The sequence below is a fragment of the Serinus canaria genome, chromosome 3 (genome assembly GCF_022539315.1).
Source record: "Serinus canaria isolate serCan28SL12 chromosome 3, serCan2020, whole genome shotgun sequence".
Lineage (NCBI taxonomy): Eukaryota > Metazoa > Chordata > Aves > Passeriformes > Fringillidae > Serinus > Serinus canaria.
The window spans coordinates 82068444-82080444 of NC_066316.1; the positions used below are offsets into that span (position 1 = coordinate 82068444).

At 36.9% G+C, this 12001-nt stretch overlaps 1 protein-coding gene across 5 annotated transcripts in view; it reads right to left on the reverse strand.

Moving 5' to 3' along the window:
• Positions 1-12001, reverse strand: part of MYO6 (myosin VI) — a 102142-nt gene that overhangs the window by 35991 nt on the left and 54150 nt on the right. For 4 of the 5 annotated variants that reach the window (XM_050972891.1, XM_050972895.1, XM_050972892.1 and 1 more), the window contains exons 11-15: positions 9464-9644; positions 7604-7748; positions 1716-1873; positions 1074-1165; positions 534-606 (exon numbers count right to left, since the gene is read on the reverse strand). In XM_050972891.1, coding sequence (XP_050828848.1) covers positions 534-606; positions 1074-1165; positions 1716-1873; positions 7604-7748; positions 9464-9644 — 649 coding nt within the window. Of the gene's footprint in view, positions 1-533; positions 607-1073; positions 1166-1715; positions 1874-7603; positions 7749-9463; positions 9645-12001 lie in introns of those variants that run through there. The other variant, XM_050972894.1, reaches the window with a different exon arrangement.

Genomic DNA, 12001 nt, shown 5'->3' on the forward strand with positions numbered 1-12001 from the left:
ATGATCCTGGGTCTAGCTTCAATTGCTGGAAGAAATTTTTAAGCTTTTAATCCACATTTTACCACATGTCAAAACTAAAAGGTTATTATTTCCATTTGATAATATGATCCAGTGAGAAGTAGAAATTTGTTTTAGGAAAGGCAGACCAGAACTGAGCGTACAGTGGTGGTTTCGCAACTTTTAACAACTGCATTGCCTTGACCTCTCACATACATATTCCAAAGCCCTTGAAAGCTGACACAGAAATTCATGCTCTTGAAACTATTAGACACAAACTCACAGTTTTGCAACTTTTTTCAATTCTCCATGAAACTGTTAAGAGGAATTTTTACTACATACTTTTTCCTGTGGAAAGGTTGAAACTGCTAATGCTTGTACTGCAGAAATGCCTATGAACTCTTAAGATTGTGAATTGAATGAGGCTATATATAAAACCATATAATTACTAGTGCTATGCATATTTCACCTCTTCTGCTTGAAGGTTTTTTCCCTGAGACAGTAACAAAAAGCTTGACAATTCAAGAAGCACATACCTATACAGTCCTGATTATCTACATAACGAACTTCATTAACCCCCAGGCCTTCTTTCTGGTAAAGTTCTTGTTCCTAAAGTTACAAAAAAGTAATTGAAAAGAGAAAACACCACTCTTAATTTATTTCTTTTTACTGAAAAAAAATCAAGATAAAAATAATGTTTTCTTATAAACATGATGCAATTTTAAAAAATATAGCATAAATCAACACACATTTGAGAATTTTCTTACACAGCTTAATCTATTCCAACTTTAACACGTTAATGATAAGCCTGTTCAACTCAATATTTTCATGAGGTATTAGCGATTATCCAATCTCTGGATACCTCATTGCTGGTTTTCAAAAATCCACATCGTTTTCTGACACAACCAGATGTCACATATTATGGAAACAGTATGTCAACTGTTTTTTTTTATTCAAACATAATATGTAATCTTATGAAAAGCAGTAATTGAAGTATTTCTTCGGGGGAAAAAAAAATTCATCAAATATAACAGTAAAAAACCAACTCCTCAAATATAATATTAAATATATCATACCTCTTTCAGAATTCTTTCATTAAAAAATTGCTGCAGTTTTTCATTACAGTAGTTTATACAGAATTGTTCAAAACTGTTGTGTTCAAAGTACTCTGAAAGACAGAAGTTAAACTTTTATCATAAAACAGTGTTCCAAGAGTTTAAATTACATAGTAAATAGGAGAAGCTTCACAGTGCCAATATTTAAAGATGTGTTCAGATCCATATCCATTTCTTTCAGCAAAATGAAATCTTTTACAGATTTCTAAGTTGTACACAAGCCATCTAAAAATAGTGCAGCAGATAATATTTCTGAGATAAACGACTGACACTTGGCAGCCAACCAAAGCAAGATGCTACCAGACAGTGAAATTGTACCCATACACCCTCATGCATCTATGATACAACAGGCTGGCAGTAGATATCAAAGCTCTAAAGACCTGAAAACCAAAGGCTGCTCTCCTAGAAAACCTTGGCAGGACTGGAGCACATCACAAAACATGCCCTGTTTTGAATTTCAGTGAGTCAAAGAAGCAAAAAGCAAAAGCTTTACAAGAGCCATCAAGATGAAAAAGAAAACCCTTCCACTCTTCCTTACAGAATTTGTTATTGAACCTTTGGTGGGAAAAAGTGACAACTAGAAATTATTTTACGTATACTTACCAAAACCAGCTATATCTAGAACTCCAATGAAGAAAGAAGAAGTTTCAAATGGAAAACACTGGTTTACCCTTTTCACTACGTGATCAAACAGATGACTATACACGGTTTTAGCCAAGGCATCGCGAGCATTATTTGCTTGTTCCACTTTCAAGGGTACCCTAAAAAAACAAAATACAGATCTTATTTTTCAGAATTCCTTACTGTGAAATGCTGAGATTAGACTCTAAGCTTAAAAACAGCCTTTACAATACCATAAATTAGGACCTAACCTCCCGCCCTGATCTCTAGGCCAAGGCAGAAAACAACCTTGCCAAGTTAGACTATCTTACCTGTAAAAAACAATTGCTACCATCAGTAGAAATGAGATTCAGATGCTTTCATAATTGTGTATTAGATAATTAGAAACTCTATTGGCAGTTTCCAGAGAAAGATATTTCAAATATATACACCACCATCTACAAAAAATATTTCAACTATTTACGTATGATTTGTTATGTTATAATAAAGCCCAAAGTTCAGTTTTTGCTCTGGCATCTTTTCTGCTTCTCACCCTATCACTCCACTGAGGAGGCTGAGGGTGAACAAGAAGTCGAGAGGGGACACAGCTGGGACAACTAACCCCAACTGACCAAAGGGACATTCCTATCATATGGCATCATGCTCAGCAATAAAAGCTGAAGGAAGAAGAGGGAAAGGGGAATGATTTTATGAGTTTAAAATTTTGTTTTCTTAAGTAACCACAACACTTGATGAAGCCTGTTATCCTGGGGAGCTGGACACTGACCTTGCAACAGAAAGTGGAGAATTGGTTTTGCTTTGCTTGCATGTGTAGCTTTTGCTTTACCTTTTAAACTGTCTTTATCAACAACCTATGTGTTTTCTCATTCTTACCATTTCCCTTTTCCCTTCCCTTCCACTGGCAGGGAGTAAGTGAGTGGCTGCAAGGGACTGAGAGTTGCCAGCTGGAGTTAAACTACAACAACAGCTTACCCATATTGCATAATTTCCTTCACTTCCCAGAATTCATAAGCACTAAACTAACAAATAATTACTATTTTTTTATTTTTTCAAAGATAATACTTCTGATGCAGAATTATGGCAATGATGGAGATCACTTTCTACTGTGACTGGTAATGCTTGGAACCAGTCTTCATTCCCAAAGGACACTTGCAGCTACATTACATTTGATAGTAATTAGCTTTAACACACAATCTTGTCTTCCACTAAGTATCTATCTTATCTTAAGGTAATGAGTACTGACAGAAATCTCAGCTTATAAATAGAAGAAGGTACCTTTGCATTCTGTTCTGATACGTTTAAGAGATCAGAATACTAATTCCTGTCAGCTGCAGACCTATTACATAATACAATATATTAAAATCATTTATGTTTTTCACTTACTGTTTTAAACAACATGACAAATAGTTGTACTGCTAGAGCATTTATTTACAAAATGGTCCTAGTGTTCAAAATAGCAAATTCTGCCACTGTTAAGTGCAATTCTAAAGACTGCACAAACCCTTGTTGTTAAATTTCATGGTATGCAGCAAACATGCATGGAAAGAAAATGTAACCCTGCAATGAATTTTGCACAACTGAAAGTTCAGAACTATTAAACAATGCTGAAAATGCCCTGAGACAGTAGATACACAAAAGCCCCACCACAGAACTGATGTTCAGAACAAGTAGCTTTCTTCTCATGAACTTGCTTTCCCTCAGCTCTTCCTTTCTTTGGTCTACGCAAAGATAAATGAATCTCTTTCTCTTTTTTCTTGCCTGAACAGGAAAAGATAGAGTCTCCTTCCTCCATTTTACCTTCCTTCCCTCTCCTGAATTTAACAGCTACTTGAATGGAATAGAAAAAAAATTTGCCAAATTCTAAGCACTTTGGTAAGGCTGCAAGAAAAACCCTTGTTGGTCTTCATGGCAATTTCTTCAGCAATGTTTCCATTGATCTAGAGTTTGAGACTTAGGGGAAAGCATGGATGGGGTAGAATAATCTGTGGACAACTCCATGCAGATCCCAAATATATTCCAGAGCAAATTAACTTTAATTAAAAACATGTATAATTTGCCCATGATTGAGCAGGTGAAGCGATATCCATCAATTACTGTCATCCAATATGGTTACTGGTTCGTAAATAAGGTAGCCTGGATTAAGTAACCCTACCTAGTTAAATACTCCACATAATTAAAGAATATAAGCAGCACATTTGTAATTTGAAAAAAGCTAAAGTTCAAAATAATGTAGAAAAGTATTTTTTGAAAAAGTTTTTCCAATGGACACTTTAGTAGCATCACTAAAAAAAGAAAAATGCATTTTGGTAGGAAATGTATTGCAAAAGAAGCTGGAGGACCTGGTATGATGCAAGTTAATTTTTTTCACTTTGTAAAATAATTTAGTTTGTGATGATGGAGTCCTCTGTGAAAGTCATCTTGGAAAAGAAGAAACTGAGCAAGTGAAAAGCACAGTAGCACATTTACAGTCTAAGAGAAGCATCAGATTTTGAATGCTAACACATTATTTCTCTCTGTAAATACACTTCACATGGATGGCAAAAACATTATCCAGCAAGGTAATTATTATGGGGTTTTGGGAGACAAGGACAGATAGACGTAGTGCAGCTGTCAAGTCCCCCAGGCAATTCACTGCACATGATTATTTAATAAAATTCAGAGAGATTGCATTTAGCATCACCCTCCTACTGTTCCTTGTTGGCTCCACTGAGCCCAGCAGAACAAAGCCTTTGTTATACTCTGAGCACAGTGATTTCAGCTGAGCCATTTATTCACTGTGACCTATTAGGACTCACATGATCTACTTGTACACAAAAGGTCCCTAAGAAAGAGAGAGAAATGACCAGCTCTCTGGGTTGCTGGAACAAAAAAAAAAAAAAAAAAAACCAAAAAAAAAGTACTTGTCAAAACTCTAATACTGATATCAGTCAAGTAGGTTCTAAACCACACTACCATATAAAAAATTGTGTCTATGTAACAAATATCTAAAATAGTCCAATCCGCTTTTACATGCAGTAACTCATGTGAGAAGATGACATTGGTGTATTTCTTAGAGTATGTTTGCTCGTAGATGCACAAGTTTATAAAATGCTAGAAAAAGAGGCTTAATGCAGTAATCATTGAGATGTTGTAAGGAGTCTCCTGAACTCATTTTTGATACCCCCAAAATAAAACAGGAAAAATAAGATCTGCTGGCATAAAAACATCGCTCCTTGCATTTGCAGACTTTTGAAACTGTACAGGGCTAATAACACTACAGGCTTATCAGGATAAATTCACTGATCAGAAAATCTTTACTGTTTTAATCCAAAGTAAACTCAAAGCTGTAACAAAAATTAAGAAACCTTCTTGACAGCATCACTTGAGGAGTGATCACACAGTGTGCCTCATAATGGTGGTAACTTGATACGTCCCACCAAACATTCTCAACAGGAAAATATACAGACAAGCCGTAGGTATGTGTTAAATGTACAACAGGCAAAACGAATCTGTTCTCAGAGGCTGAATCAGCAGTTCCCTGAGAGCTGAGTTCCAGTGGGGTGCCATCTGAATCTGACGTGGATACAATTCATTCAAAGCTCTATCGCTTCTATTTAACACTTTCACTTAAAAGGAATGTGAAATTAAGGGTATTCTCAAAAATGGGCTCTAATAATACTGAATTAAGAAAGCAGAAAATCTTGGTAACAAGATTAGCATACAAAATTATTTTCAAAAAATTCATAATGTAAAAATCCACAAGATATATTTCAGTAAAGGAAAGTGGGTGGTAGTAAGCTGAGAAGAATTTAAAAATGCAAATGGAAGATGGAGAATAACCAGGTAAGCAGTAAGACAACAGAGAAAGATCAGCAATTATTGTGCATCCCAACTTTAAATAAGTAAAAAATGTTATTGACTTCCAAAACCTGAAATGTTCATAATGCCATGAATTACGAGTGCCATCTGTAATGTACAATAAATAATTTTCTACTCTAATGTTATCCACAGTACTGATAAAGCTTCTCCTGGAAAAATATATCAAAGATTTTGCTGTCAATTTAGACATGGTCTGGAAAAGAGCAAATAGTAAAAGCTCGGTCAATATTTTCCACTGGAGACACCTTTCCCTGCAAGACTGACATCCTCCTATACATTAAGCTTGTAATGAAGGGAAAAAAAATTACTTGTAACACTTCATTTCATCTGATAAGGCAGCAAGATGACAGCAACTCAAAGCCCTCAATTTCTAGTAACTGCTGGGGGAGAGAGAGGAGGAATTTACATTGGGCAGGGAGAGAAGAATTTACTCTCCAGAAATGGACTATTGAATACACAACTAAGTGGTTTAGATCTTGAGCTTTTAACTGAATGCAGAGTAACACATCACCCTCTCCCACTCCCCCCAACATTATTTACCATTTGTCACTGCATTAGAATTTTTTCCATAATAATAATTTCTGTAATAAATTTCCAAAGAAATTATAAAGACAAAATATGCAAGGAACTCAAATAAACCAAATTAATACAGATAATTATGAGTTTCATATATTAAACATTGGTGAATAAAGTATTTTCAATTCATTAAAAAAATCTGATTGTTTCCACAGGTTAATAAAAAGCACACCTGTATTCTTCCAAGGAGTAAATGTTCATTAGCTTCCTAATTAAAAGATTGATACATTCAGATGAACACTGAGAATTACTTTAATGTGCTCAAAACTGCTTAGTCCAAGTTCAGTTTTTGATGTGAACTCCAGAAAATACTCAACACAAAAACTAAATGTTAAAACACACAATTCAGTTGCAGGCATCTTAGCTAGCACCCCTGACAGCTTGCATGCTAGGATCAATCTCAGCAAGAGAAAATTTGTGGTAGAAGCTGGAGGTTTTTCATAAATAAAAAGTAACTGCATTGTCATTTTCATAAAACTCAGTTTTGCAAGAGTCATAAATTTCACGGTTTTGAAATGTTATCACCAGTACCATATTTATACATGCTCTTTGTCCTTAATTCTTCTCCACGTGCATACAGAAAGGAATCATTATCTTGCTTCTGTGCCTAGGAAGTTACTTGGATAATAGCTTCAAAAAAAAAAATTTAAAACCCAAAATAACACACTTTCTGTCCATGTTTTTGTGAAACATTATTTACAGTCAAGATTAAATATGTATTTATCAAAACCAGCAAAAAGCAGCAGTTTCTGGATTACCATGTGCAGGGGTGTTTTTAAAGTAAAAACTTGATTTCAGAAGAATTACGTATGACAAACACATGGACACTGATCACTCAGACATTAAGAAGGGTGGCCCTCCTGCCCTCTAATTTAAGCATCCCAGCCCGAATTATCACAGGGCAACACTCACGGGAGCACTGTGCAGCCCTCAGGAAAAAGATTCAAGCGTCTTTTGAAAGACTTTAGGCACCACATTAACATTCCTTGATAGAGTGTATCTGATAAATCTTTTAGCATACCAAATTTGCTGCGCAGGCGGTGGATTTCACTGGCTGACTGCTATACTTTCTTTGGCCACACAGCGTACTCACTGACACACGAGAGATTTTATACAACACAGGAGTTACTTATTCCAAGTGCTGAAAGCCAGCTAAGCCTTCAGCACTGTGATTTCTGTACGACCACGGGGGTGGCACCTGTGCTTGGTAAACCATTAAAAGAAGCGCTTTAGACAGTCACGGTCGGTGCGAGCGCACCTCAGCTGCCCACCGCAGCTGGTTAAGCGGAGCTGGGGCTTACTGCGCCGGTGGGTGAGCAGAGGCGGCGCGGAGCGGCCCGCAGTGGGCAGCAGCGCGGGCGGCCCCTCGCGGGCGGCCCCTCGCGGGCGGCCCCTCACGGGCGATCCCCGCCCCTCCCGCCGGCGCCGCCACTCACTTGATGACCGTGCCCTTGGCGCCCCCTGCCGTGGTGAGCATGACGCGCGAGGTGAGGCTCCCGCGCAGGTCGTCCTCGTCGAGGCCCAGCAGGGCCGCGCAGCGCTCCAGCGCCGCCTGGCTCCGCGCGCGCGGCGTGCAGCCCCCTGCGGACACACAGCGTCAGCAGCAGCCCTCAGGGAAGTCACCTGTGCCTCTGCAAGTCACCTCAGAGCAGTTCGGTGCCAAGAGGCAGTTCTCGGAACCCAGGGAACCCCCTCCAAACAAACACAAAAATAACATCTCGACCAAAACCTACGCAGGAAATTAGGTATTTCTAGAACACTGCCCGGGCTGCTTGTAGGGAAGAACTGTCCCAAAATGCAGAAGTGCTAACCCCTACAAACTAATTCTAGTGACTTAAAACTTTTGAACTTAGATGCTTCTGTAATCCTCCAGACTCCCTTGCTATGCAGCAGAAGTGGCTGCTAGGGCAGGCTCCTGGCACTTGGATTTTTCAGATAAGGCTCTGTACATGTCCCAGGTAAACAGCCAGGGAGGTGCACTCCCTGCTGCTCTGCACCTGCCTCGGCGCCAGCAGAGGTCTCCTACTGGGACACCACCCACTTTAATAAAATCTAGCCCTTATTTACATGTATTTCCTGTAGCTTACAATAGAGCAGCAACAGAACTTTGGAGGGTCTCTGGTAAAAGACTGCCTGCAGCAGTTCAAATGCACACCCTGTGTGTAGACACACAAGGTAAGGGAAGAACAAAACATGTATTTGGAATTTAGAAGTTCAATACATTCGTTTACATTTTAGAAGTTCCTTTACATTTTGGAACTGACACTGGGGAGGTTCTTATTTGATCCAGAGTAGAGAGAAGAAAAAAAACCCAAAAACAAAGCAACCCACCTCTGTGCCAACCCTAAGCTACCCAGTTTGAATTCAGCACTGGCCCTGATTTGACATGGCACTAGAGCCCACCCATGACCTCTTCTGAACAGAATGTTTTGTACAGTACTGTGCTAATTCTGTACTTGGGATCAGTGAACTGGTAAGGTTAGCACTCATTTAATTCATCATTCAGAACACTTCAAAACGTTCTTCCGAACAACTCTACCAACAGCTATACATACTTGAAGTAGGGCCAGGAGGAACCAATTTCACTCTGTCTTGCAACTCTAGTAGAAAACATAAGTATGTAGGTCTAGCTTTAGTTGTATTTGCAGTACCCAGAGGAATCAGTCCTTCAGGAATGCATGGACACAAGTTCTCAATTTAGGGAGGCTGATTTCAGTAGTAAGGTAATAAGGACAATTCCCAAATCATTAATTCTCCTTCATCAACCTTCATGCACATTCTGCAATTAAGTCCCAGCTATACTTGTACTGCTTCATCTTGTGAGCAACATCTTAAAATTAAGAGGTTATATTTACCTAAATTTTTGCTGTAACTTTTTTTTTTCATCTCTCAAAATACTAACATGATGTTATTTTTGGAAGCCAAAGGACATAATGCCTTTCCCTACAGATAGAGTTGCTAATTTCTAATGTCAAAATCTTTTTGTGATATTAGAGAGAAGTTGGACTTTCAAACTACCATTAAAATACAAAATGGCTCTTTTCTTTATATTAAACTTTTCACTGAATAGGTTTTTGAACAATTTCAGTGCAACCCTCTTTGCTTTCAGAGCATGTAAAGAAGTACAACTTCAAAACAAACAGGTAAACTTGACTTCAAAATGGGGTGAATTAAGATGGAATTACCCATGAACACAAAGAAGCTTTCAAAAGCAGTAATTCACATACAAAGTGAATGTCTCTAATCAAGAGGCATTTTCAATATCTTTACGAAAAACAATTTCTGTTTCATCTAACCTGAAGTACTCCCAGCTTCCTCAAAATCGATATTTCCAAGGTGAAGGACACCAGCCACTACTCTAAAAAGATCAAGTTTTTCTTCATCATCCAGTCCAATCTTTTTCATGGCTGTGCACATTCTGTTGAAATCTCCATGATCATCTAACAGTGGATCCTTCAAGGAACCTTCTTTAAGATACTATAAAACCAGAAAAACCAAAATTTCTGTGTAAGTACTTTAAAGTTAATGTAAGCAAATATTTCCAGTCAAGAATAAGTCATAACAAAAAGCATACAAAAGCATGCCAAACTAAGTAGATTCAAGTTCTTCATACAATATAGGCTTCGCAAGAACCTTAATTTATTTTAAATTGTTGATACTTGGAAGCATGATCTTCAAACTTAAATTTCACAGCAAACTTCAAACTATCTTCAGAAAGCAGAGGCTAGAGAGAATGTGACTGCTAAGGACAGGGGAATAAGAGATAGTACAGGACAATCAGAACCAGGAGAATTATCCCTATTATAAACAGGCTTATTTAGAGAAATATACCAATTAACTTTTGCTGGTAATCAAGAAACAGAAAAGTTTTTTGCAGTGGTCTATGGCTTAAAAGAATACTAGCTATATTCTGAAATACTAATTTAACATTTTGCTGATTTTTCTAATTTAAATACATTGAAAGCTATTTTAGCTATAAACCAGTTCAAATAGTAGAAAATAACACATCTGCATGCAATCAAGAAACTACATGAACATGCACAGGCTGAGCTATGTTTTTACACTTGTTTTAAAATGTTTTCAGTTAAAAAAAATAATTAACTAAATAAAAGCCTTGTTAGTGTCAAGTAGGCTAACATGATTTTTATCAAAACAGAACACCACATGCATCTGAAAAATTCACTTCACACAACATGTAGGCACATCAATAACATTAAACTACATGTTAGTTATGTAAAATGATCACCTCATCTTCCTGATAAGGAAAACACAAAAATAATTGAAGTATTAATTGACTATTCCAGCTACTTTCATTAAAAAAAAAAATCTTAATATTTTTTATAAAATGACAGCAAATACTAAACTTCCAATTTAAAAACCTGAACAAAGCAATATATTTCCTGTTTAAACAGCTGTAGTACGTTTAAATATAATTTAACTTTGATCCTTTATTGAGCCTTCAAATGGATATGGCAGTTACATATAAGTATTATGGTATCGTATGTTCTGCCACTTCATGTCTTATATATATTTTCAGAACTATTCTCTGAGTATGTTTTAATTTAGATAAACACTTATTTCAAATCAAGTCTTTTCTTATTTCAAGTCCATCAGAGGACAAAATTTATGACAACACCCACCTGTAGATCACATCAATAACAGAAAATTGCACAGGTTCATTTTCCAGAAGAAAAAATAAGTGAATGTTAATACTCTGTGCCTGCTCACTTCAATTCTTCATGAAAGGCAAATTGGGTAAACTGAGGCAAAATTCTCCAATGCTAGCCTATATGCTTGACAAGAATGAAGTATCTACCAGCCTTCTGCCTCAGAGGATGTCAAATAAGTATTTTTGTATCTGATTCTGCACCATCCCTGATTATAAAAAATTGCCTACATTTAACAACAGAAGTCAGGACTACATGTTCAGTGTAACAATAATACAACCACTAGAAATCCAGGGACAGACTTGACAATGTTCACTTGAGGAAAGGAACTATCTATGCAGTCTCTCGTAGTTGAGTATGAGCTTCAAGACCACGTTATGAAAGAGATGGCATGGCCACTTGGTGGAATGAGGCTCTTAAGTTATTTTTGTCTGTATGTAACTTACCCTGCTACTGAATCACAAATATGGATTTGATTAAGATTTTAAATACCTTCCAGCTACAAAAATGTGAATTTCATACTTTGGAGTAGATTAAAATTTTATTAGAGAACAGAGTAGAAGTTTAATTACATGTTTTAATAACTTCCAATTCATATATACTATTAATTCAGAACAAATTCTTTAGTATCCTCATGTGAGCAGCTCAAAGGTTCAAGTGCTACAAATTCTGGTAATTCCAGTTCTAAAAAATGTAAACAGAGATGGAGCAAGAAGGTATAAATGTTTTGAAGCTTCAGACTTTCATCCAGGAAATTCCATGCTCTGGCATAACTAGCAGTTAATAGTAAGGGGAAAACAAAAACCTTTAAAGTGCACTGAGGAGGAGAATATAGTCATGGCTAGAAGTGAGGTTGCACTACTGATTTATAGAACAGTTTGGAGCATCATTTCAAAACTCCAGGTAGTAAAAATGGCTCCAGAAAAAACATTACTTTTGACCCATTTCTATCAGTAGTTAAGATTTTAAAAAAGAAAATTACAAAAGTGTTAGATTTTTGTTTTCCACAGAAGACAAGCTGCATCATTAAATGTTATGGTATTATAAGAGTGAAGAGGAAACCATTTTATATACACTGTTCCATTTGGGATTTTATGATGCATGTTAAAACGTCTTTCTAGGACTGAACTCCGAAGCAGAGTTCTGAATACAGCATCTTTGAGAGTA